The sequence below is a fragment of the Dermacentor andersoni genome, chromosome 1 (assembly GCF_023375885.2).
Source record: "Dermacentor andersoni chromosome 1, qqDerAnde1_hic_scaffold, whole genome shotgun sequence".
In the NCBI taxonomy this organism is placed as follows: Eukaryota; Metazoa; Arthropoda; class Arachnida; order Ixodida; family Ixodidae; genus Dermacentor; species Dermacentor andersoni.
Window position 1 is genome coordinate 187,099,828 of NC_092814.1, and position 27,637 is coordinate 187,127,464.

The 27,637-nt window shown below is 46.5% G+C and overlaps 1 protein-coding gene across 4 annotated transcripts in view; it reads right to left on the reverse strand.

Annotated features, from left to right (window-relative positions):
* Window positions 1-1,312: 1,312 nt before the first annotated feature.
* The window catches only part of LOC126547088 (uncharacterized), a 176,259-nt gene continuing 149,934 nt past the window's right edge, over window positions 1,313-27,637 (reverse strand). For all 4 annotated transcript variants that reach the window (XM_050194947.3, XM_055062881.2, XM_055062882.2 and 1 more), the window contains exon 21: window positions 1,313-5,867. In XM_050194947.3, coding sequence (XP_050050904.2) covers window positions 3,042-5,867 — 2,826 coding nt within the window. In that variant the 3' untranslated portion in view covers window positions 1,313-3,041. The remainder of the gene's footprint in view (window positions 5,868-27,637) is intronic.

Below are 27,637 nucleotides of genomic sequence, written 5' to 3' on the forward strand. Positions count from 1 at the left end.
TTTACAGAAATAAAGCGAAATTATGAATGAAAAACTGTGCACTTCAGCCCCAACAATGATGCAGTAAGCTATTACCCACCGCTTCGTTTTGTCCCTTTTTTCGTCTCGTGTGTTCCTTGCGGCAACTATCCAAATCATTAGCCACAGTAATATTTTAAGTGAAAAGGTCGAGGCAAGTCAAAAGAAACCTCAAATGATGTCGGTGACAAAACTCTGGTAATGACATTCTAGGTGTGTGTGTGTGGGGGGGGTGGAGGCTTGGGCACCGCCCTGGGCGGGAGCTCAGGCCGCGGAACCACCCCATAGTTGGCGCCTATGATACATTATACATGTTCTCAACCACCCTCCGACACGATGTGCAGGACAGCAACAGCAGTAATAGAAAAGTTGGAGACGAGGAAAGCTTGGCTTTCAAGAAACAATAGTTACGAAGCTAGGGCAGCTTGCGGTATGACGAAAAACGCTGCGCTAAGGACAGGCTGCTCTGCGGGCCACTGTATAACTGCAAGAACCGAAATATAGGTCGACCCCCCAAAATTCTAAAAAAGGAAAAGCGGTATAAACCAGTAAAAGATAACCGGTATACAAGACGGGTGTCGACTTCTTCCTGTGATCTTTTGAAAGAAAAGTTCGACCTATATACCGGCGTTCACGGTATTACTGCGCGAAGAAATCGGACAGCGTATCACACGGGGGTGCCAGCAATTCTGGAATGGCGAAATCCTCCACTCTTTCACAGTGAAGCTGTTTATGGCTAGGCTCTGGCGGATCTCGTCTCCGTGGACATAGGCTTACGTGGGCCGATTCCGAAGATGGTGAATGCCAGGCCAAGCCGCGGCGGAGGTGAAACAGGCGTTAAGAACTCCCCATATGGTAAGGTAGTGCAATACCATACATAAGGTAGTGCAATGCCGGGGCGACCCGCTGTGGAGGAGCAGTTCGCTATTACGGGGCCCACATTCACAGCTTTGCTGGTCATCCTCCTTCAGAGTGGGAGGGCGCTGAATTTTTCGCGAGAACGTAGCTGCGTGCACGGCTCGTGTTGCAACCCACATTGAACGCCATAATACATAATGCGAATCATTGCGCAAATCGTTGCAGTCTGAGACGCGCTTTACGCTATCTGGGCACAGCACTTGAAACGCTGTCAGCTGGAACCACACGCCGAGTCTGTGGCGCACGCGAGAACGCGTCGCGGCGGCCATGGTGTAGTTGCGGCAGCTAATATCCGCCCCGCCTATGCGTGAGCAGGGCAACCCGTCTCCAAGTGTAATTTGTGCACACAGTTTTCAAAAAGCACTCATGTTCAATAGTGGCTTCAAACAAAAATGCTTTCCTCATTTGCTTTTATTAATTTGAACTGTAGTAGCTGTGCTATTACAGCAAAACCCGGGTATAAGAAACAGGCGACTCAACAATATTCAATTTGAGAGTCTGAGTGAAGGGGAGAACCTGCCTAGAACAGATGAAGTGCAAATGACACAGAGCAACAAATCTGCACTGAAAACAAAGAGAGATGACAGCCACTCCATTAGACCTGTTTCAACAACGACACATTCTATGCTCTCATCCATAATATTTCCAGTACACTTCACATCATAACAGTCACAGTGCAGTAAAGGGGGCAAGATAAAAATATTAAATTATATTTAAAAGGTAACGCAACCAAAATGGTTACATGATCACTGCAAGCCAACTATGAGCGTCACGACAGCTGCGAAATAAATAGTCACAGAGGAGCAATTAACACTTTGAATCTACAAAAATACACTAGCAAAGAACCGATTTTTCATGCATTCCTTAGGTGGACCAACCATCTGCCACGTCACAATTTGGCTGACTGTTCCCTACGGCTAGCACACTCTTATATACAAATATCATGCTCAAGGGGTCCGTAAAACAAATGATTATGTGCTCGACTTAGTGTGCTAAGTTACCAGTGTAAGAATACAAACATGGTTCCTGCACAACTATGCTTCCTGGTTAGTTCTCTACAGTTTTCTTAAATCGCTTAAATCCAACACCACAAGGCTGTCTGAATATGCAAGTTTTCAGCGTTGCACATTTCACAAACATCATGCAGATTAGTGCAGTATAGATGACAGAGAATGTCTCACCTATTGCAAGCAAATACTTTACGATCTTTTGAAATTGAACTTATTGAACACACTTGTCCGTATCCAGGCTTGTCAAAAATCAACAAGGCACTTGTGGTGTACTTTTAGCAAGTGAAGAAGTACCATTGCTTTTACGAAAATTAAACAGGGAGAAGTCAAATTCAGGCAACCCAATTTATAACTAAAGCGAAGTAGAAAATGACTGGCTAATTATGTGCCCGGTATAACACTGAAATGCATGATTTTGCCGAGACACTGTGTTTCCAGCCAGAGGTAGACATCACCCACCAGAGTATTGATAAATCAACAAGTGACTTATGCTCAACTGCATGTGTGACAGTGTTATGACCTTTATTGACAAGAAAATGCACAATTCTCCAAGCACCGTTCCAAGAAGGGATTGACACTTTTTGGACAAGACTAACATAGAAAAAACTAAAATGTCATGCCTTAAGTAACAAAGCAGTAAAAATTGAAACAGCACTAGATGTGGCTACTGCAGCTGATCAAAAAAAAAAAACAACAAAGAAAATGGAAAGGCTGAAAACAGCCAGTAAGCATACTACAGTGCAAAACAATGCAAGCTTAGACAGCAACATGCATACTTAGTCAAGGGCCCCCATCATGTAACCACTGCTGGTCTTAAAACAATGTTGTCTGATAAATGGACAGCTTGTTTACCCGCAAAATACAAGTCTGCACATAAACTGGCCAATATGCCTGGTTCACTGCCAGGTTAATGCCAGCCTTGCCACACACCTCCGATGGAATTGATCAAAAACACAGAGGAGGTGGTTGGTCCATCCGAAGCTGCCAACTCAACCAGCACTAAAGCAAACATCTACATATGTACATATCTATGCCAACATGCACACTGAAGGGGCCAGCAGACAAGAGAAATCACAGGTGTATATATACAGGGCTTCAGCGGCGCATCATGGAGTTGAGAGTCTGGGGAGGCAAGCTGCCACTCAGGTAGCTATAGGTGTACATGGGGTTCTGGGAGGGCTCCTGGTACTGAGGCTGCACCATCTGCATGGGGGCTGGCTGCTGCAAGTAGGGCCCCGCAGGCGTCCCCTGCCGGTAGCCGTTGAGCGCTCCCTGGTAGCCTGAGAGCAGGGGTGCGCGCTGGTAACGTGGCGCGTACTTGGTTGAGCCGGCTGGTGGGGCCGCTGGAGGGGACCCATAGGGTTGGCCGTGAGATAGGGCCCGTGATGCGGCCGGCGCAGCAGGGGGAGTCATGGCGCAGGCTGCGGCAGCTGCGGCGGCGGCGGCTGCACTCTGCCCCGGAGAGCCCGGCGCTATGTCCATTATGCCGTTGGTCAGCTGCTGCAGCTTGGCGAGGCTGCATGAGGCGTTGGAGGCCGTCCCGTAGGCATAGCCATGTGAGAAACCTCGCTGTGGGGGACCCGAAGCAGCCATCATGCCGCCCACGGGCACACCCATCACATAAGAGGGGGCGCCACCCCCCGGTCCAGAGATGCTCATGTAGTTGGAGGCCGGTGGCATAAGCACCATGCCCTGCATCATGCCTGGCACCCCAGCTGAGGCCTGTGCCTGGGCCTGTGCCACGGCTGCCTGAGCCGCCACAAAGGCCCCCTGCGAAAGGGGCGCACTTGTCACCGGCCGGCAGTAGCTCTGCTGCGGTGTCTGCCGATGAGGCTGCGGCTGCTGCCGGTGGTGCGCCTGCGGGGGCCTTGTGTGAGTGCAGTCGGGGAAAGGGCTGCCCAAATGCTCGAGAGGCCCCTGAGGTTCCCCAGCCGCCAGGGATGAGGCAGGAGAATCCAGGCGCCGCTGGCCCATCTCCCGCAACTGACTGACATCACACAGTGGACTGGCTTCACGCAAGGGATTCATGTCGCGCAGCTGGTTCATGTCGCGAAGCTGGTTCACTTCGTGCCTGTTTGCCTCACGCAACTGGCTTATCTCGCGCAGCTGGCTGGCTTCACGCAACTGGTTGACTTCACGCAGCTGATTGACTTCGCGTAGCTGGTTAATGTCACGCAGCTGGTTGACCTCGCGCATCTGGGCAACTTCACGCATTTGGCTGACTTCGCGCATTTGGTTCACATCGCGGATCGGATTGATCTGGTTCACTTCGCGCATTTGGCTCACTTCTCGCATCTGGTTTGCCTCGCGCATTTGGTTCACTTCGCGCATCTGGTTCACTTCACGCATCTGGCTCATCTCGCGCATCTGGTTCACTTCGCGCATCTGGCTCACCTCGCGCATCTGGTTGACCTCGCGCATCTGGTTGACCTCGCGCATCTGGTTCATTTCGCGCAGCTGATTAATATCACGCAACTGATTAATGTCATGCAAGTGGTTCACATCGCGTAACTGGCTAACATCTCGCAGCTGGTTGATGTCTCTTAATTGGTTTGCATCTCGCAGATGGTTGACATCTCTCAGCTGGCTGACTTCCCTCAGCTGATTAGGTTCTCTCAGTGCATTCATATCACGCAGCTGGTTCACTTCACGAAGCTGGCCAGCTTCTCGCAATTGTTCCATATCCATTGGAGTGTAACCACCACTAGACATAACACTGCTACTAGAGGAATCTGGAGTGTATACCCCAAGACAACTCAGATCTGGTTTAGATGGGGCCGCTAGCCGGCCTGGCCGCATCATCTCCATGCGCGCCGTTTCCATGGGGTCCCCTCGGGGGCCCCTTGTCACCTCCCGCGGCTCCTGGTAGCGATGGGGCTCCACGGGTGGGGTGGCCTTGAGGCTGCTGGCGTCCATGGAGAGGTCATGAGGGGAACAGCCCATCATGCTGGCTGGGCTGTGGCCCAGCATGGAGTCGTAACTGCCTGCATGAGTACCTTCGTCCACACCACAGCTTGACTGATTTGAAAGGCAGGCCTGTTGAGATGGTGGATTAGATCCAGGAGTCTGGGGAGTGATCGGTGTTGGAGGCATTTGCACTTGTGGTGATGGGTTGTCAACCACAATGTCTTGACTTTCTTGGCTGCTTGTGCTTACTACAGAAGCATTATTTGCTATTGCATCACTTGGGAGCAATGTTACTGGAGGCCGAGGCTCCAAAGAGTCTACGAGATCGTTCTCAACACACTCTGGCACACTTGGCACATCTTGATGACTGCCACTTTCTTTTGGGCTCTGTTCAAAGCGGCAGGTTTCAATGACAGCCTCTTGCTGCTCCTTGGGTGTTTGCAATTCCCTATCGTTTTGCTCTTCTGGCTGCACCTCTGGCAGCGACGCAACTGCTACATCAGGACTGTCTTGGGATTTTTCCGCTACAGTTGGCTCTTCTTGTTCTTCACATATGAGCTGTACAGGACTTCCAGCAATCTGAGCTTCTGGAGAGGCCTTTTCAACAGCTGCTGCACTGCTATTATCATGCTTAGCTTCTTCAGCGACTGCAGCTTCCTCGTTGCATGCCGTTTCCTCTGGCTTCCCACTGCAACTAACTATGTCGCTCTCTCCAGATGCGTCATTTTCAGAGGGCTGCTCCACGGCATCTTCCCTTTCTTGGTTATCTTCACTACTGGCCTCTGCGCTGGTAACGGCTGCAGATGGGTCGGTGCCCTGCTCTTTCACAGGAAGATCACTTGGTGACGATGGCTTAGAGAGAGTGTCTTTTGGAGAACACACATGCTTATCTTCTTCAGTCGTGACTGGTATGTGCGTGTTCTCAGCTGAGTCATCAACTATGCTGTTCAAGTCATTGTTCTCTGAATTCACAGCATCTTCTGCCTTAGGAGATTCCACTGTAATGTACTGTTTCTGGGGGAGAAAAAACAAACAAACAAAAAGCAAAATTTCAGATGCAGGGCAATGACCAAGCAGCAAGGTTTGTCAATGCAATGAAAATGCCCATTCAGGCATGCCTGCCTGTTCTGCATATTGTCTGACTATGTTTCACCTTTCCACGTAACTTCTGTTGGATGATTTAGGCAGGCACAACAAAAGAAGAGGTATTACATCTTAAGCTAACCTGTGTTGCAGAGAAAGTATATTCGAATTTTCCTTTGCAAGATATACTAAAAACTAATTTTTTACTTAATGTGATTCAAAAGAAGAGGAAATGCTAATGTAAATTCAAATTGCACTAAAAACAACCAAAAGTACTTACTGACACCAAGCAGCTGGATACTATCACAAGTGACAATACAAAATTCCGACATCTTTGGTCCAAATCTATCTACGGTCCAAATCTACGATATAAAGGACAGTACTCTCGGCAGGCTGTGCAGGCAAAATGGCCAACCATTAACTATGATCATGAAACCATGTATACACATGGTTGAAGAAATCTCGAAAACACTTCCACATTCTTTACAAACATCAGATGTGTCTGTTGAAAAGTAATTTTAGTGCATTCCTTGTAGCATCAGCATTGCTGAAAACAATTATCAGTCGAACTGACTGAAAAAATTTTGTTTTACCCAATGATTTTTACTGTATCCAGTAATGCAGAGAATGTGTGCTACCAGAATAAAATTATCAGAAAAAGCTGCTTTGCACGCAGTGTGCCTGGAAAACAGCTAACACCTAACATAATGCATCACAGGCACAAACAATAAAAGGAGAAAGCACATCAAATGAATCTACTGGTGTTATCATAAACCATCAAGACCTCTGTCTCCCATGCTTTCTTGCAACATAGTTTGATCACTGATATTGAAGAATGTGTATCTGAACTGTCTTATTGTGTCAGAAACATGCTGTCAATGTGAATAATTTATTTGGCGCTTGTCATACTAAGATGTAAATTGGCAGCCGCATTTACAGATGCGGCGTGGCACAAGGGGATGTGATAAAAACTCATTGGCATTAGAAAAACTTCGGATGGCAGAATGTTATGAAGGTAAAAAGATACTGTAGCAACTTTCCTTGGGCAACACCTAGAACTCGGACAAGTGCGCGCTCACATGAGAGGAAAATAAAGAAGGCAGCTGGTCGTGGCATGCGAAGCCACGGCTTGCGGTTCTTTTCTGGCATCAACATGGCCCAACATGGCTCCTGTGGCGACTCCATTTCACTTTCCCTAAGCAAATTTGCAGGTGAGGGCCACAGTAGGGTAGATACATTAAAGATAAATAATGTCAGAGACTTATGTGCATTCTCAAACTTTAAACACGAAACTTCAAGAGTTGCTTGTATAAGAACAGCAAGCCATTTCATAAAAAGAAAAGTCAGGCTCACAGAGATTTGCCAATTATGGTTGCACTTTCTGCTTCTATGAGGATGCATTTTATTATTACAGCAGTCAACTTCCATTAATTTGATCTTGACATGATCGTCAAAATTCATAAAATTATCCAGCAAGTCGGATTCAAAAAAGAGGGGAAAAAATAATTGCTGCTTTGTTTGGCAGTACTTGGCCACTTCTAAAACACCCCTGAATTTAATCTGCACACTTTTTATTGTTTTGAAGTAGAAAACTAACATAGGAATGACATTAGAGCTTCTAAGAACGAGAAAGGGGGTTAACCGAGGAGCCCAATTTTTATTAATCATATCATGAGAAGCCAACAATGACACCAAGGACAACATAGGGGAAATTACTTGTACTTACTAATTGAATTAGATAAATTATAAATTATTAGCAATGAAAGTGGATGCAAAAACAACTTGCCGCAGGTGGGGAACGATCCCACGTCTTTGCATTACGCGCACATTGTTTTTTCATCCACTTTCATCCGCTTTGCTTACGGTAACTTCCCCAAATCATGAATCATCAACCGGCCCACACTCACGCTCTGCTTTGCTATTCAGATTGTATTCGACTTCAGAATTCACTATTAAAATTTATCAAATAGCTGTTTCCATTCGAATGTAATGCATGACAGCACTTTTGAAGTCTCGAAGGTGAGGGGCCGATGCAAGTGAGGTCTCTCATTGTGAAGGATTGTGCTGCTGGAGAGTTGTGGCTGTTGCGCAAATGCACACCAATTCCCAAGAGAATTAACGCATGGGTGCTAATCGGTTCTGCTGAACAAGTTCCTAGCTGCCATTCAATATAAATGCCCCGTTTTTGGGCAGCCTGTAAATCTGCTAACTTGATTCAGGCAAAGAAAACTTTTTTTTTTTTTTTACAGTCTCGCCATGTCTGCAACACATTAAAACTGGGTGCCCTATGTGGTGCCACACTTATCTTCAACAAACACAGCAGATCTACAAATATCTCTATGTGTACGTGAGGCATGCCGTTTCTTGAATTGCTTGATTGTCCTTATGATAGTGCACCGGTTAAATGAAAGGAGCCGTTTATAATACAGAAGCTGCTTAGTTGAGCGGACGTACAGTTGGGAACAACATTACATTTAGGTATGAAATATAAGATAAGCATAATATGTTTTTCTCAGAAATCATACTCGAGAATATTTCTTTCGTTTACACCCCTACAAAAAAACTGAGGAATGCAGCTACCCCCCCCCCCCCCCTTAAAAACTGAACAAATTCTGGCACTTCACGTCTGGCGATATGATTACCAGGCACCCTGTTCAGTTCTCACCATGTGGGGTTCTTGTACGTGCAAATAAATAGAAGTACATGAGTGTTTTCTCATTTCGTTCCCATCAAATTTAGTGAGCCGGGTTGAACCCGTGAGCTTGAGTTTAGCAGCACAACGCTATATCCATTATGCAGCCACTAATCAAGTTACCGTGTCGTGTTTTTTTCTTTTGTTAAGCTTGGACTCTATAAAAAATTTCACATGGCTTACGGTCATATAGAGGGTGTCCCAGCTAACTTTAGCCAGAGTTTAAAGGGACGCTAAAGGCAAATACAAAGTCAAGCTAAAGTAGTGCTCGAGAATCTCTAAGGCGTCAATATTATAGCGAACAGAGCTTTAATAATCGAGAAATCGAGGTAAGTGCAGGACATGATTAGAGACTACCCCTGGACATTCAAGCACTTTCCCGATGACGAAAACACTTAAAAAAAAAATTATGGGGTTTTACATGCCAAAACCACTTTCTGATTATGAGACACGCCGTAGTGGAGGACTCCGGAAATTTCGACCACCTGGGGTTCTTTAACGTGCACCTAAATCTAAGTACACGGGTATTTTCGCATTTCGCCCCCACCGAAATGCGGCCGCCGTGGCCGGGATTCGATCCCGCGACCTCGTGCTCAGCAGCCCAACACCATAGCCACTGAGCAACCACGGCGGGTGACGAAAACACTCCTCAGTTAAAATTCTGTCACTAGTGCTCAAATAGTCGTTGCTAAAAGCATCCGCGAATTGTATTATAAGATTAAATAAAATGCTACTTGTCCAGTTCTATATCATGCTCAGAAAAAAGAACTCATTGAAATTACCGTTGACAATGCCGCGGGCGGTCTAAAAGGTTTCGTTTTCACTCGACTATGCACCGCCCACACTTTCACATTTCAGTACTTTCCTGACCGCGTAGTGCTGCACTAGTTTTGCTGGCTCACGAAACTCGTGCAAACTGCAAGTAGCAGAGCATTCAACTTCCATGTGACGTCGCGGTATGCCCGAATGGTCTACGCCACTTGACCAAACAGCAGCTGCAGTGGCGAATGCGCCGCTCTGTCTTGGCTCGGTGCCGCTGTCTGTAATGCGCCGATTTACTCACCGGCGGCAGCAAAGGGCAGTAATGGCGTATGCAAAGTCACCACTCCCCCAGTAGGGTGGCGGGAGATTTAAATTTCGAAAAAGGTCTTCGGACCCTTCAGATGCAATTGTAAACTAAGTCTCTTCTTGGCACTAAACAAGTGTGTCAAGGTTTCTGGAATGATATTTGAATAGTTCACGTCGACTTAGTATTTGCTTTTAGTGTCCCTTTAAAAATATGCGAATGCTGCGTAGCTGGACAGAACCAAGGTAATGTTGTTTGCTGTCGCTTGGAGGTACTCGAACTATTTCTTTCACTTGCCTAATGAGATAATTAGTCTTAATGAATAAATCAACTTCTCACTTATTATAATGAGAGAAAATTGTAGAGCAACATGAAAAACTTCCGATACAGCTTTCTGTTGCTCAATATGTGCTACATAAAGGTGTTTTTCCAAGCATGAAAGAAGCCTGCGAATACAACCTAAGTGCCTTGAGTGGCTTGCCGCATGGCAATTTTGCGTGCATTTCTCGCTAAGAACGATAATCTCCGAGAATGCGTCTTGCATGTCACACTCAGCCAGGCGTGCCGGTGTGAGCATTGGTCACCTTCAGTCGCTTTTTGGTCGCCAGTCGCAAATGGTCGCGCGACCACCTCAAGTCACCGGTATGATTGAGCCTGTTTCGCCAGCAGTTTCGAACAGTGCAACCTTGATGCGGCCCAATCCATTTCCATCGCAGCGTTGAGACAGTAGTTTTTGTTGCCGCGTGCCTCTCTGCAAAGCATGCGCCACCCCAGCCGCTTGTCCCACCCAACCATATTCTAGTACAATCTAGCTATACAGTGAGTTGATGTCGCCATCTTGTTCGTCGTTCGAGACAGCCTTTTCTGTTGGATTACACTCAGAAGATCGCAACTCCGCTCAAATTCAGCAAAAAAACTGAAGAAGACGTTTTCGAACGTCCAAGACAAAGATTGCGCACTGTGACAGTGCATTGGCATGGTGCCAAGCTAGCTAGAGGGGAGTGCACCGCAGCCATCGGGCGAAAAGAAAGCTAGAACCATAAAATTGCTCTTGTTGCACTCTTCGATATCTGTAGAATCCTGTAACATTTCATCCAGCAGGATGTGTGCAGCCAGATTATTAAAAATGTGATCAAATTATGTTTGCATGAACAATTAATTTAAACATTAATGGCATGGTGTGCATAAAAACTGAGTTCATAATTGATATGAGCACATGAAAATACATAATCACTGAAGTTTTGATCATCCTAATTTAAATAACAAAACACTTTGTCTTAAAACCTCTTTCCCCCCTTAACCACTTCATCCCAGTCAAGCTGTTTTACGTTGGAGCAACTTTGTGCATTAGAAGATGAAAGTAACAAAAGATTTTTGTTATGTCAGCTGGCTGTTGCAGTAGAGCTATTGTTACATGGTGGCAGACTGAGATTACTGTATTTATATGATCAAACTCCGCTAGCTCTCATTTGCATGCACTGTGTATGTTACAATCAAGGTAGCCCAAGGATATCTTTCCTTGTGCTGTGTAAAATTTTTTGAACCACACCTAAGGTATCCATGAATATTGCAATTCAACTGTTTTTCTTTTTTCAACAACCTTTCGAACAGCCGCATGCTTAAGCTGCAAGTTGCTTGTGTGCTTGCTGAACCATTTTTGTGACGAAATCTATTGGCTCCATTGCTACGCATGCAAAAGCTCCTATACATTTAGCATAGTCCACAATCAAACTTTGCAGATTTACATTCATGCTCAAGAAAGTTGGATTGTGAGAAACCACACAGTGCAAGCACAATCCATGAGCCATATCATAAATGCAACAGAATCTTGATGTGGTCGAGTTGGTTTAATATACTTCAAGAAAAGAGCGCTACAATGACGCGAACTAAAAGAAGAACAAGTACGACGGACAGCGGCTGTCTGTCGTACGTGTTCTTCTTTTAGTCTGCGTCTTTGTAACACTCTTTTCTTCACGTTCATAAATGCACGTAAGATAACAAGGATGGATTTACTGGAATTGTTCATACAGGGAACCTACCATATTCTTATGTGCATAACCGGCACCAAAAATTTAAACAAGTTGGGGTGCGGGTTATATGTGAATTTTGCCTCTGGCTTTGGAATTTTGCCCCTGGAAAACTCTATCACGATAAGCTGCGCTCAACAGCCAGCATAGTGCAGCAGCATCACTGAAGAGGGGGGGGGGGGGGGGGGGGGCGGACACAGTTGTTGGCTGAAGGTACAATAGGGACGAGTCATGCATCTGTGAATGGAGACTGTTTTTGCGAAGATTTGAGTGTTGTAGGCAGTTGTTTTCGCAGCTTATCTGAACAATTCCTTTTTATTTCTGGGGCTGTTGTAACTTGGGGTGCAGGTCACATATGTGGAAAAATACAGTATGCAATTTTTCAAAAATTTGAGTGTTGTAAGCAGTTATTTTCGCGGCTTATCCGAACAATTCCTTTTTCTTTCTGAGGCTGTTGTAACTTGGGGGGGGGGGGGTCACATATGTGGAATAATACAGTATGTAATTAGTGCCAAGCTTTAAAGAAATATGTGCAACTTCTCGGATAAATAAAGAATGTACCAGGAATGCTCTTGTTCACAAATTTTGTTTTTAACCAGAAAGGGTCAGTGAAAGAAAATTTACCAGACAGCTAAGATGATAATGGGAGCAGCTGAAAGCCTACATGGGCTCAATGCAAGAAGCCTCGAAAGGTGAGGGTCGCACATCTGCCTGCCGTCCAAGCAATCTACTTTATTTTCTTATTTGCATCCATTTTGCCTGTCGCTGTGATGAAAGCTAGAAGTGGGGAGGAATAGTTGTAGTTGTAAATGGTAAAAAAAAGGCTGGACAATCAAAAAGGTAGGGTATGTGAAGGTGTCGGGGGGAGCCGTAGCCCAAGTCCTTTCAGTCTTTACGCTGCCGACATTGTGGTAGATTAACTTTGCCAAGTATACCGATGCTTAACACTGAGTTTATCTACCTTGTCATTTTTTTCTGTATGCATTTGTTGGACCTCTTTAAAAAAAGAGTTCCACTCTATTTGTGCTCAGACATCAACTTCACTCTCTTGATTCCCCCATAGACAAAGCAGTGTATGGTTCGTATTCTTACTTTAGACTGCTTTTTGAAAACTTTTGTTACTCCCTGCAGTGGATGCAACAAAAGTATTGAAGAGCAGGATTCGCAGTCAACAGCCTGTTTAAGGACGAACAAAATTAGTGAAGCAGACACTCACAAAAACAAAGAGAAAGTGGTGAACTTGATGTTTAAAATTATCCACCAGGAAAGGTGGTAGAAGTCCAAATATATACACACTCAAACTTTGTTATAACAAAGTAAATGAAATTCTCCTTGAAATCCCCGTAGAGACCCATGCATTTAAAACCTCAATTTAACGAAGTGATAATGTCCCACCCAGTAGATCTAACGAACTAGAGTTATCTCTGAAACAAAAAAAATACCCGACTGTTGCACATCAAATACATGGCTTTATGCAGGGTTTGGCTCTCATTCGCCGCGGCTGTTGAAAACTTGTGCGTCCCCATGTCAAATACAAATACAAATACAAATTTCATCGCGTGCATGGCTGTGTAGTAGTTTTGCGGGCCGCAATGCCATCTTCCTATTTCCATGTTTACAATTGCGCACCTCATTGGACACATATTGAAGTATATGACAATTATGGATATAGCATAATTATGGATAATTATGGATATATCTTCCACTGCCACTTCCAACTTTGTTATAACAAGGTTCGAGTATTATACCGTATTTACTCGCATAATCATCGCACCCCTGAATTTTGTTGTCAAAATTCGATTTTTTTTTATTTCCGCTGTAATGATCGCATCCCGAACTTGCCACGGCGATATGTTATGTGCCAAGTCTAGCTAATAATGATCGCGCTTACCTTCTGTCAAATGCTATGCGAACGACTCTTCAAGACAAACCAAGCGGTCTGCACGCACCAAACATTCTTAAAGGGACACTAAAGGTTACTATGAAGTCAAGTTAAAATGATAAAGCAATGCTCTAAGGCGTCAATATATTCGCGAACAGAGCTTTAGTAACCGAGAAATTGAGGTAAATGCATGACACGATTTGAGACCTCCCAGCGACATTCCGGTACTAGCTCGATGACGAAGGCACTCCTCATCATAATTTGTCACTAGTACTGACCTACTCGTATTAAAAAGATCATTTCATTAGGTTATAAGATGCAAGAAAATGCTACTTGTCTACTTCTATTTGATTCTAAGAAAAAATAACATTTTGACGTTACCCTTCAGTAGTATGGGTGGTCGAAAGGTTTCGTTTTCGCTCGACTTTGCGCGCTCAACTCTGTGCCGCGCGCGCTTTGGAGTGTCAGTTGTTTCGTTATCGCGTCGTGCTGCGCTGGTTCTGCTGGCTCGCGAAACTTGCATTTGGAACAAGCAGCGAGAATGCCACGTCCATGTGATGTCGTGGGATGCGCGAACGGTCGTGGAACTCGGCCAAGGGCAGTTGCAGCGGCGAATCCAACGTTACTTATCACTGTGTGCCAACGAGTGAACCTCTCCGTTCGAAGTGGCTAAATGCCGTACCTCTGCCACAGCGTGTTGGCAAAGAGCCGAAAAATCGTATCGTGTGCTCGCTGCACTTTCGTCTAGAGGATTAAGAGTTCAACGCCGACTTACTGAAGTCGTGTGGAGTGCCTTTCAAAGCAATGCTTTCCCGTAGCGCTGTTCCATCGGTCTTGCCTGCATTCTCCGAAGCGCAAGAACAACTGCAGGTCGAAGCGGTGAGTGCGGTACAGTCGAACCCGGCTATATCGAACTCGCCAAAAAACGCCTTTCAGTTCGATATAGAGCATAATTCGATATAAGCCTGCTAAATAACTGGATGTCATAAAAGCACATACCATTTATAAGATCACTTAATTGATGAAATTAGCTTAGTTTCGCATGAAATAGTCCTGCATTTTCTTCTGCTTGGGCAATTTCGCTGCGTGCGAGGCACGCACTTTTCCACTTTGTTTAAGGAGTCGGAGCAGGTGAGGCCGCAACATTCCGCATTTGCGCAGAAGCACCGGACTAGTGCGAGCGCACCAATCACTTCGGAGAATGTGGGCCAAAGACGGTCGTTGCTTTCCTCGTTGTGCCCATTTTCACTTGTGCTCGGCACGATGTCGGCAATGTAGTCTTCGTTTCCGGGCTCTCCCGTTGTCGCGACACCATCATTTGCGCTCACAAACTCGTCCACCGTTGATTCGTCAACAGCTTCCGGAAATTCTGACAGCTCGCTCCAAACTTCGGCAACAACGGCTACGGCTTCGTCGCATTAATCAGAATTTACAGTCATCACCGAGCACGCGGAAGTCGGTAAGGCTGAAGCTATTTCGGATGAACCACTCGTACACGGCCGTGCGTACGCGTCGGGCGCCACGGGCGTAACTACGGGCACCGGGTCACTAGTTAGGCTAGTTTCCCCCTTCAAGATCGTGCCGAGAATGCACCTCGGAATCTTGTACGTTGCGGGGACATCCGACTTGTCACCGCATTCGACCCGATTTATGATTTCGAGCTTCACGACGAAAGGCGAATTCTGCCGCTTCATCACGGCAACACTGCGGGAGAAGGCGCACACAATGAATGAGATAAGCAGCGAGACAACTCCATCTTGCACGACGAGGGCACAAGAGCCTCTGATTGGCTGTCTGAGCAAGCGCTGCAGGCGGGCGGGCCAGGATCATTTTTTGTAGAGGGGTATGGGCGGCTCCGAGGTAGCGCGGTCACGTAGGGAGAGCGGTTGGATGGAGCCGCGCCGCCGGGTTTTCCCGACACTGCGAGGAAAAGCCAACTTCCGGGGGCACTTTCCGCCGCTTGACGTTCGATATATCGGGAGTCGCTACTACTTTTGTTCGATGTAAGCGTAATTTTTGCTATATATACTCATTGTAACTATACTGTGTCCAGAAATTGTTCGATATATGGAATAATTTGATGTAAACGGGTTTGATATAGTCGGGTTCAACTGTATTAGGTTTTCACGAAGGAAAAGCTACAAATGTGCAAATATGTACAGCCATGACATACATTTGCCGTCGTAGTAATACGCAACGACGCTGGCAGCGCGAGCCCTCAGCAGCAGGTCACGTTCATCAGTGCTTAAATCGCTGAAGTCGAGCCCAGCATCGCGAGCCAATGTGTCGTTGTCAGGGTTGTCCATTGCAACGAGCGTCAAAGTTGGCATCGTAAAATAAAGAACCAGCTTATCGTCGCACGCTTTCCCTTCCACTAGCCACCATAGTTCCGCTTACAGTGTACTAGAATAGGGGCAGTGTGTTCACTGCCGCATGCATCTTTGCGCCACGTCGCCGTGGCACACTCAGCGTCGACTGCTCTGGCGCCCACCAGAGGCACTGCTGCCTGTTTCTCCTGAAAATTTCCCCTCGCTTCGTGTGAAGTGTGTTCTGTTGAATCAACGTGCTGTCGACAGCAAGTCCCGGCGGCTTTTTCAGCAGTGTCCTCTGTGCTTGTTCTGTGCTTGACGCTTCACTCAATGTGCACTGCGAGTGAGTGAGAATGGCAAGCCTCCGTCAAAATTACTACTTTGCACCTGGGTGCAGAACTGGCTACAGTCGCGTGAAAGATGTACCAAAGGCGTCTTTTTTCAGCGTTCCATGTGATGAAGAACGGCAAAAGGAATGGGAGAGGAACCTCCACCGTGTAGATAAGACACTGCATGAATCTTGCGCGGTTTGAGAGTTGCACTTCAAACCGCGATTCATAATTAGGGACTTCGTGCACCTTATAGACGGCAGAGAAATACGCATTCTTTGTGAAAAGCCACTGCTATCAGAAAACGCTGTTCCCACGATTCTTCCGAATTTACCACAGTACCTGACGAAGACAACACCGAAGCCCAGAAACAAAAGGAAAAGGTGCGAAAGTGACAAAGCACCTGCGAAGAAAACAAGCCGATGCGCCCTGGACAATAACCATTCGGAGTTTTCACCGTCTCCCGGCGCTTCCGGGATAGATCACGACTCGGCGCCTCGGCGCTTTTGTTGTTGTTGTTTGTTTGTTTTAAAGCGAATTCACAGGCTGAGTCTTGTAAGAAATTGTAACCATATCTTTGTTCCTATCGTTATCTTCTGTAACCCACCCCCCCTTATGTAATACCCCGACAGGGGTCCTTAAAGGGACCCTGAAACGATTTTGACGATTTTCTACAAAAGTACTGAGTCGTTAGAGTAGGTGCTTCTGATCATTTATTGACACATCAAAGTGCTCCGCATAAAGCGTGTAATTTATTATAAGGTTTTTAAATTGCACATCGCTGCCGATTGCAGCACACTGCTCGGCGGAATTTTAAGCCGCCCCTACCCACATGACAAATATCACCCATATGACGTCAGTGGGGCGAGCTATCCGATTGGCTGACCAGGGCGCGTGATCGATAATTTTTCCAACTTTATGGTAAACAAATGATCTTCGTAATAGTTGGAATGTTAGTTCATTTGTTTCTGTATAAAGAAAGTAACATTAAGAGAATGCACAAGAACAACTTTTCAGTACACTTAAGCACTTCCGGCACACAGCAAGTGTCGTCTGCTTGTGTTACAACATACTCCATTTTGACGAGAGCTCCGCGGTCAGAGTCGGTCTCAGTCTTTTCGCGAGCACTATGATTCGACTTTGTTGCCTTGCAGACTGCAAACGTAGCGACTGGCAATATGTCAAGCTGCGACATCGTGTCCCTCTGCAAGGCAGCATAGGAGCGAACTGGCTGCTGCGCATCGGGCTGACGCTATCCGATCGGCGCCAGGATTTGTGCGTTTGTAGTGGTCACTTTACACTGGAAGAATACTAACGCAATAGCGTTTCGCGAGCCCGGTATTAGGGCAAACGCAAGCGCAAGGGGCCAGGGTCTGGCCGCTTGACTGTGCCGTAGCGGGATGAGCCATGAGATGAGCAGAGGCGCAAATCTGAATGGTCTGCACGGTGCAGTCACCTGGTGGCACAGAGCTCAACCATACACAGTAGCAGTAACGAAGTGTATTCTTTGCTGCTGGTGTGTATTTTTCGCAGGAGTGTAATCATCAACACGTTGTTTCTATAATTGTTTAAAATGTTTCACTCATGGTTAGAGTAATATTAGCGCTTTGTTTGGCTGGTTAAGCGCTGCGCCAACAAGTGGCTGGACCGTGCAGACCGATCAGGTTGCTCACGTACGTCCACGCTAAAGTTCCTTCATCAGCTTGAGTTTATGCTTCCAGTCATTTGCTGAAATGACCAGCTTGCCTGTGGTTACCGGAATACCAGACACGTTCGGCGCTAGGACAGAATGCTTGGAACGCATGCTGCTTCGATAGCTCTCGCTTGGGGTCGACGGCCAAGTGGCTAGCGGAGAGGTTTCGCGCGGGCGGGGGCGGGCTCCAAAACAAGCGGAAGTGGACGATGTGACGTCGCATCGCGACGCATGACCAGTGAAGGTGGAGCTTAGCCCCGATCGCTCGGCGAACGAGTTGAGGAGGAAAAGCATGGCTAGGGAGAAGGGTAACTTCTAATCGCTTGTAGCTCCATTAATACGTGACGCTTCACTTAAATTGTGGTGCGAATGTTCTACTTAAGTTGTACCCTACGCGTCTACAAAATTTGTCTGAACCGTTTCATGGGCCCTCTAAGGAAAAATAAATGATGATGATGATGATGATGATGATGAAGAGAAGGGCGTTACGGCAGAGCATCAACACTGTTCGTCATATCTATTTGATCTAAAGACTCCGTTCAAGTATTGGAGTTCACATCAACTCCCCGACCTTGACGGAGTGCATTATTGCACGTCGACCAACCTAAAAGAAGGCATTGTCATGTCCGATAAAGTAGTCGTGTTCCTCTGCGACAGACAACCCGATGTTTACTGCAAGGTATACATGAGGGGAAAACTGATTAGGGACTCAGCCTGAAATCTCAGGAACAAGCAGAGAACGTGCTGAAAAGCGTGGACGGGGCAACGTGAAAATGTTTGCTTTAGTACAACACACTTCCGCGCTGCACGCGCCTTACCGGCGAAAAAAAGAAAAACGAAGTGGTGGGTAAATTCGGGGCGGTGGTGCTGGAAACGTGGATGCGCGGTCGTTGTGGCAAAACCACACTCGCAATTTTATCTATTACCAGGAGAAAACGCAAGTGTTCCTTGCTATGGTGACTGCAGCGGCCGTATCAAGCTATTAACTGTGTTAATAGCAAGGTTAGTTCATTCGTGCTTCCGGCAACAAAACATCGCCAACCATCTGTAGATCAACCGCAACAATAGTAATTTAGCTCAGTGCACACTGCGAAGGTGCACCAAAAGAAGTTTCGTGCGTTGCACGTCGTGTATTTTACTTTTATTACGCTCAAAACAGCAACGCGCGATAGCAGCTTTACTGCAACGTGTAGGAAAGTTTCAGGTGACGCTGCGAACATCGCCACCTGTCGGCGGGTGACACGAAATGCATCAAGCTCTGCCGCGTTGTGAGCTCATTATAACTCTTCTAGTACACTGTAGTTCCGCTTTCGCGCTGCTATCGGCTCTGTCCTGGCTCTGCATTTGCGTTTTGCGTAGAAAAGCCGTAGCGCCGTATGCGCGCGCTGTTTTACTCACCGACGGCGCAACGTCAGACCATGACGTCACCACTCCTCGATCGGAGGGCGGGCGATTTGAACTGCGCTAGAGGTACGCGGACGCTTTAGAACGCATTTTATCCTAAAATAAGTCTCTCCTTGGCACGAAACAAGCATTTAGAGGCTTCTGGGATGGTATTTCAACAGTCCACGTTGACTTAATATTGCCATTTAGTGTCCCTTTAAGTAGATGTCCCATTTCATTACTTTCATCACTTTCCGCACTTCCACGACAAGAAGAGGTACTACCAAACTTGCCTTTATTATGTGTAGGCTTTATAAAGGTTGTGTTCAACAACAACAAAAAAGGCGCCTTTCGAGTCTTCTCATCTGCACTCGTGGGCCCGCAACAAATCGCGAACGGCCATGATAGTAGCCATGTTTACACTGATATGTTAGAAGTGTACCCTATTCATACGTCGACGCTTGTAACACAGCTAAGATATTCGCCGACCCTTAGCAGAAACGAGCCGTATTAGGATAGTAGTGAAGACAGATGCCGCAGTTTCTGCAGCATATGTCAGTGGCAGCTAAGCGCGCCCATCTGTTGCTGTCCCCTCAAAGTGGACATAGCTACGTTATTGCCGCATACTTGCCGATATTAACGATATTATTCATTACTGATACGGAAGAAACTATTTCAATGCACGTAATGTACTCACAATAAGAAAAAAAGAATCGCATTCGGCGCGTTCGGCTTGCTGCGCTGGCTGCCATTTTTGTTTGGTGTCCCGCACTACATACAGTGGCAGCCGCCTATTTGTTGGCCTGTTGTCATCCCGCGGCAAATGCGGGATGAAAAAAATTTCTTTTCGCGGGAAATTTAACCAGCGTAATGATCGTACCACTGAATTTGCGTCAATTTTTTTTTACAAAAAAGTGCTATCATTATGTGAGTAAATACGGTAACTTTATAAATTTTTTTATTTGGAGGCGATAGCTACATTCCATTAAAAGTGTCTAACTCCACTGTTCCAACTTGGCTACGTAGCATGATTAATATTTTTTTGTATGTTAAAGTGCACAAAATCAAACATTTACAATGCTGTGGCCACGACACCACTGATATCACATACAGTTAAACCTCGATATAACGAACCCCAATATTATAGAACTCTTTACATAAAGAAGTATTTGACTTTCTATAACCTTCGTCTATCGGACATATGCGTATTGAACCTCAGTATAAGTGTGTTTGTACACAATTTCAATATAATGAAATTTCACTGCCCCCAAAGGAATACAGAGACAATAAATGGAAACTTCTGCAGATGGTCAAATGGTTGAATTACATGCAGCTGCTTGCAGATGCACCTCTCAAACTACGACCGAAGCAGAGCAGCACCATGTGTATAAAGTCTAAGTGTGACAAGATCCTATCATGCCCTGCACTGTGTGCATTGGATGCGAGTGAAAACTTGTGAGGGTGAGCCAAAAAGGATAGTGGTTTGGTGAGCGCAGTCTTCCCACGCGAGCAAGGAGAAAGAGGTGAGCAGCGAGCTTATGGTAACATGATTAAGTGGGTGAAGGGGTGGGGGCAGGTTGGCGTACGCCTCCTTTTCTAGTGCGAGTTACGCTGTGCATGGCAGTCAGCTTGGCTGAGTAACATGTGCAGGGCGCATGCCCTGTTCTAGCGGTAATCTGCCACACATGCAAAGACTGGGCGAATTCAGATGGTGTGGCATCTTGCGCTGTCTTCCCGCATGTTTAGTGCTGGAAGTTGTACAATCTCGAGTTTTGGAGATGCGCTGAAGAGAGAGGCAGGCGAAGCATTCGTGCCCCGCTCCTGGCATTTTTCATGATAGTGACATGTGTACTTATCTTTATCGGGCGACCACGTTTGGCCGCCTAACAAATGTTATCGCACAGCGCGGAACGCGCCTGCATGTATCCGAAGTTTCAGGAAAGTTATCGATGCTTCTATCCACTGTCTGTTGTCGCCGAACCTTACGTTATCTGATTTCATCGCCTGACGCGAATGGTGTAGAACTTTGTGGAAGGCACGCGGGTCCTAATGATTAGTCTGGAACATTCGACGATTGATGTATAAAAGCCAACGCGCTTGACCCGTTGATCAGATTTCGCCGATCGCCGACCGTGTTCGCCGCTATTGTTGTGCTATAAGTGTAGCCTGTTTTTGTGGGCACAGGTTCGCCCAATAAAAGTTAGTTTTGTCTTTCACAGTATTGCTACTGTTCTTAATGTCACCACCACGTGACAATAGCATCGTCCTACTGCGGGCGACACCATCAGCCGTGGGGGCAGGCTGGATGCGAAAGTGAGGCTGGCTTCATTTCGTACTGCAAATGCCAAGGTATCGTCGACACAACAGGAAACTACCTTTCGTGGTCGACTCTCAAATTCAACTAATTTTTTTTTTCTTAAACAAATTTACTTTTTCTGATGGCCCGATAATTCAGAAAACATTGTGGCCCCTTCCTTGTAAAAAAAGATGCACTGGCAAAAGTACTTATTTGCATAAAAGATTGAATTTCAGTATAACGAAGCAAATTGCCAATTTTACAGACTAGATTATATTGAGGTTTAACTGTACAATACAAATTACTTCACTAGACTCTCAAGCTGCCCTGGTGAGATAGGATTTTAATTACAGTAGTACGTGCAAATTACTTCCATGCTAGTGCCCAATATGGTTGATGCTGCAGATGCCCTAGTTAATGATAACAATTACCGTATTTACTTGAATCTACTTGAATCTAATTTACTTGAATCGTATTTGCCCGAATGTCCGAAGCCAGAAAAAATAAAATAAAAAAGAAACCTTACCTCGATTGTAGGCTGAACAAAAAGAAGTGAAGACAGCATTGACAAAATGAAAACAGCATTTATTTAATATGAACATGTCGAACTCACTCTACGTCATCATCGCTGCTAGCCTTGTATGCTTGCGTAAGTGTGCAAGCTCGCGACCACACGGCGCGATCTCGATGAATAGCTTCTGTCTGTTATGCGTGCGTATCTTCCTTATCACTGTCATCTCCTCGTTGCGATGCATGCGAAAAGTTGCCCCCTCCAACGCTGGACATTTTTCTCATCAGTGCCGAAGTCCCGCCTGGCTTGAACATCTGACGATGCCTCTGCGACTAGCGCAACTTTTAGTTTGAAAGCAGCACTATAGTGGCATTGCCTGTTTGGTGCCATTACGATAGTGCCACGCCGCACACCGATACAACACAGGTCAAATTGGCGACATTGCTCGTGTCCTTCAGTTGGCTACTGGCGCGGCTAGTAATGGCTATGATACTGACTTTTCTGGATGGCACCATATTTATGATTTTCAATCACAAACTGGCGCATTTTTTTAAAATCTTCTAATCTAAGCCGACCTTAGAGTTTGGTATATAATATTTGAAAAAAAAAAAATCATCAGCCTAGATTCGAATAAATATGGTAGCAGTCTGCAAAATCCAGGCTGTCTGCCTGGCTCTTGCTTTTGCGTGGCTGTCTGCCAGCACCACATTAGAACAACGCTTAAAACAAACCGCCATTACCACAAAAATCAGGCCGATCTGTTGCGGGGATGCTCGACTCTCTTGCACCCCCTTATTCATTTTTCCTGCATGGCTCTCATGTCTCCTGTAATCCAGCTTCCATGCATGGTCTGGTACCCATATTGATACTCGCATCTACAGTTGAACCTCGGTATATCGAACAGCGCGGTTATTGCGAAATACAGTCGAACCCGACTATATCGAACCCGTTTACATAGAATTTATTCTATATATCGAACAATTTCTGGTCACGGTGTAGTTACAGTGAGTATATATAGCAAGAATTACGCTTACATCGAACAAATATAGCAGCTACTCCCGATATATCGAACGTCAAGCGGTGGAAAAGTGCCCCTAGAAGTTGGCTTTCCCTCGCGGTAGCGGGGAAACCCAGCGGCGCGGCTCCATCAAACTGCTCTCCCTACCATGACCGCGCTGCCTCTGGCTGCTTGGGCGAGCCGTTGACACCCCCCTGCAAAATATGATCCTGGTCCACCTGCAGCACTTGCTCAGACAGCCTATCAGAGGCTCTTGTGCTCTCGTTGTGCAAGATGGCGAAAGTGCGAGTTGTCTCGCTGCTTTCCAGGTACATTGTGTTTGCGCATCGTGGCCCTTCTTTTGCAGTGTTGCCGTGATGAAGCGGCAGAATTCGCCTTTCGACGTGAAGCTCGAAATCATAAATTGGGTCGAACACGATGAGAAGTCGGATGTCCCCACAACGTGCAAGATTCTGAGGACCACTCTCGGCACAATAAGGGCTAAAGCGGCCAGACTGGCGACCTGATGCCCGTGATGCCCGACACGTACGCGCAGCCGTGTACGAGTGGTTCTTCATACGTGCTGGTTTCCACGTTCTCGGTGATGACTATATTCTGATGAAGGTGACGAAGCCGTTGCCGGTGTTGCCGAAGTTTGGAGCGAGCGGTCAGAATTTCCGGGACGAATCAACGGTGGACGAGTTTGTGAGTGCACATGATGGTGTCGCGACCATGGGAGAGCCCAAAAACGAAGACTACATCGCCGATAAATCGTACCGAGCACAAATAAAAGTGGGCACAATGAGGAAAGCAACGACAGTAATTTGCCCACATCCTCCGAAGTGATTGGTGCACTCGCACTAGTCCGGTGCTTCTGCGCGAATGTGGAAGGTTGCTGCCTCAGCTGTTCCGACTCCTTAGACAATGTGGGGAAGTGCGTAAGTCGCAGGCAGCGAAATTACCCAAGCAGAAGAAAATGCAGGACTAATTTATGCGAAACTGTGCTAGTTTCATCAATAAAGTGATTTTATAAATGGTATATGCTTTTATGACATCCAATTATTTAGCAGGCTTATATCGAATTATGCTCTATATCGAACTGATAGGCGTTTTTTTTTTGTGAGTTCGATATAGCCGGGTTCGACTGTAGTTTGATATAGCCTGAATTCAATATATAAAATCACGTAAAAAACGAGTAAAAAAGGTTCTGCAAATCAATCAATGAACCAAGGGTGCAATCGGGGAACGTTGTTCGGAGCACGCATTTGGCTATGCCGTGCGCAATTGGCCTAGGCCAATCGCTGTACAATCGCTCGCAGTGCAACTGAACAGGCGCTCTCTGAACAACAATCTCCAAACAACGATCTCCGATTGCACCCCAATCGTGGCGCAGTAAATGCTCACTTAAAGCTAATTTATTTGGCTGAAAGCACTGCAGCAGTGTAGCCTGCTTCTTATTGGCAGCCTTGTGCTTAAACACCGAGTCCTCATCATAGTCTAAACGATCCACAAGCAATAGACCGGCGGCGTTGAAGGGCCACAGCAGCTACAGCCTCAGTTGAAGTCGGGAGCGGGGCAACATCAGCGCTTGCGGGATCAACCTCTGCAGAGTCTTCGTTTGGCCGCGACTTCTGCTGCGACCTCCACGTCGGTCAATCGAAGCATTTTGAAACATTGTCAAGGCTAAAGCACACGAGAACGATTTTGAAAGCGCCGAGCGACAGCTTCAAATGACTAAAAGAGCTGTCGCTTGAACAGATCGCTCGGTCTCGTCGCTTGATCACTTGGTTCTGAAAATCAAGAATTCGTAGCCTAGAAGTGCTATGAGCGACTACGAAGCCGGAACTGGATGTACATCATTCAAGTACTACTGATTGTCGCACGGAACGAGCACACGATTGAATTTTTACAGCTGAGAAGAACCAGCTGCAAGACCTTCAGAAATATTTTATGCTGCTTTTTGCAGTAAAACACAAAATTAATAAAGCAGGCGTCACACCAATTTTAATGCATATTTGCTACCCTCCTATATTGGCAACACCAGGAAGACGTCGATCAAAACTGTCACTCGCATGGGGTACGATTTGTAGGCGACGAGCGAACACGACAGCCATCTCCATCGCATCGCTTGTTGCTGTCGCATGCAAGATTGCTTGCATGGGGTTTATACTTTAATAACGAAGTATTAAGCGGCATCTGACAAGGCATCTATGAGTGAGCCCCCAGTCAGCGCGCTCTCTCTTGCGTGTCTTTGTAGATGCAAACCGGCAGTCCTCGGAATGCGCAGCAGGTGCAGAGTGCGGCACCTATGGCTGCACCGTGGAGTCAGTGTGGCAAATGCAATGCGTCATTGACGTTGTTGAACTAGCCAAGCCGCCGCATGCTTACGCCGCTGCATCAAAATGGTGCCCTCGACGCGATCAATGTGTGCAGCTATAGTATGGTGTACTGGAATAGCTAGCTATACAGTAAAAGCTCATTAATTCGGATCTCACGAGTCCGGGAAAAGTGTCAGAATTATCCGAATGCCAAATTAATGAATGAACAGGAAAAACAACAATAAAATCAAGTTGGAGAAGCATACCTTTATTTACTAAAGTATTATGCAATAGTCGTATGCTTTTTCGCGCAGATTGCGGCTGACATCACAATTTTTCTTAACTCTTCCAAGCGGCCAACAGCCCGCAAACTGTCGGAAGTGCTCAGGCAAACGTCTTCCAGTATCAAAAGCGCCTCTGTGTCTTCCCGTGAGGAGCGATGAGGTCGCAGCTGCACCTCCTCACATTACTCTTCATCTGAATCATGGTCTTCCCGGGCGCCTGTGACATAATAATTTCTTCATCGGTCAGGAGACCAGTCGTGGCGACACAATCATCAATCGCGATGTAGTCCTGAAGGGTCACATCTGTGGGAAGGACAGCATCAAAAGTCAGGCAGTCATCATTGGTGGACTCGGTGGACACCTCGTTGGCTACTGCCGCATGCTCGGGCCTCATAAAACGGCTGTGCCGAAAACAGTTGGCGATGACTTGCGGAGCTGTATTTTTCCACATGTGGGCAATGATGTGCACTGCGCCGAGTAAGTCCACTTCATACAGCTTTCCAACTTCTGAGCATAAGATCATTCGCTGTAGCAGATGCTTTCGGTACTTCGATATCACGTAGTGAATAATACCCTGGTCCATCGGCTGAAGGGCACATGTAGTGTTGGGCGGCACAAAAACACTACCTTGTTGCTCTTCAGTTCGACTGTACAGTTATGTGCACTGCAGTTGTCAAGAACCATAATTATCTTGCGGTCCTTAGACGTGAAGTGCCGGCCTAACTGCTGCAGCCACCCTCGAAAAATGTCCGAGGTCATCCAAGCCTTCCTGTTCGCTCTGTACTTGATAGGAAGGCTTTTAATGTTTTTAAAACGTGGCTTATGCGCCTTCCCGATGACAAGTGGCAAGCGCTCCGTGCCAGTCATATTGGCGGCAAGAAGCACAGTTATCCTTTGCTTGCACTTCTTGCCACCAATGCACGGGTCCCCTTTGAAGGTCACCACCTTGTCGGGCAGAAGTCTGAAAAATAGAGCAGTTTCGTCTGCATTGAACACGTCACTTGGCTCATATGCGGTGATGTGCTCAAGCAGCTTCACATTTTTCCACTGGTTGGTCATGCTTTCGTCAACGCTGGCCTTTTCACCGCACACACTTCTGAAGACGAGTTTGCGTCTCTCCCGAAACCTCCCAAATCAGCCTTCTGAAGCTATGAACGATTCAATGTTGACCATTGCAGCGTACTTCTCACCTTGTGCCATGATGACAGGTCTTCTCAAAGGCAGATGTGCAATGTGACAGTCAGTAACCCACTGGAGCAAAGCTTCTTCGAGCTGGGGATGAGCTGCGGTTCGCAACCGCTTTCTTGATGCATGAAACTTCTCGCTTTCGAAGACTTGAAAAATCTGTTGTTCATTTTTTACGTACGTTCCCAATGTGCTCTGCTTCACGTGGTACTTGGTCATAACGTGCTGTCGCGATTCATCATTCTTCAAAGCCTGCAAAATTTCCACCTTAGTCTCCAAGTTCTTGGCTTCGTACTGCTGCTGCTTTGCCGGCGTTGCAATCACTGTAGTGCACGGTGGTGGTGGCATGCAAAACACGGTCACAAAAAAAAAAGAAAAAAACGAAAACTCCGCAAGAAGAGATGATGCCTACTCGACAACACAATGGAAAATTGCGTCGAAGGTGCAGTGAAGCGAAGAAAGAGGACACCGACGTTCGGCGACGCTGCGATCGCCCCCACCAATTGATGACGATGGCGATGCCCTTCAGGTTTCGCTTTCACTCCAGTAGTGCCAGCACTGCTTTACCACATATTCGTGTAGCAGCAGCCATCAGCATTTGTCCGAATTAAGTGGTGCGGGGCCGAATTTTGACGAATTCACGAAGGTTTGGTCCCATAGACTAACATGTACTTTGGCTGGGACCAATAGAGCTGTCCGAATTTCCGTATTAACAGGTGTCAAATTAAC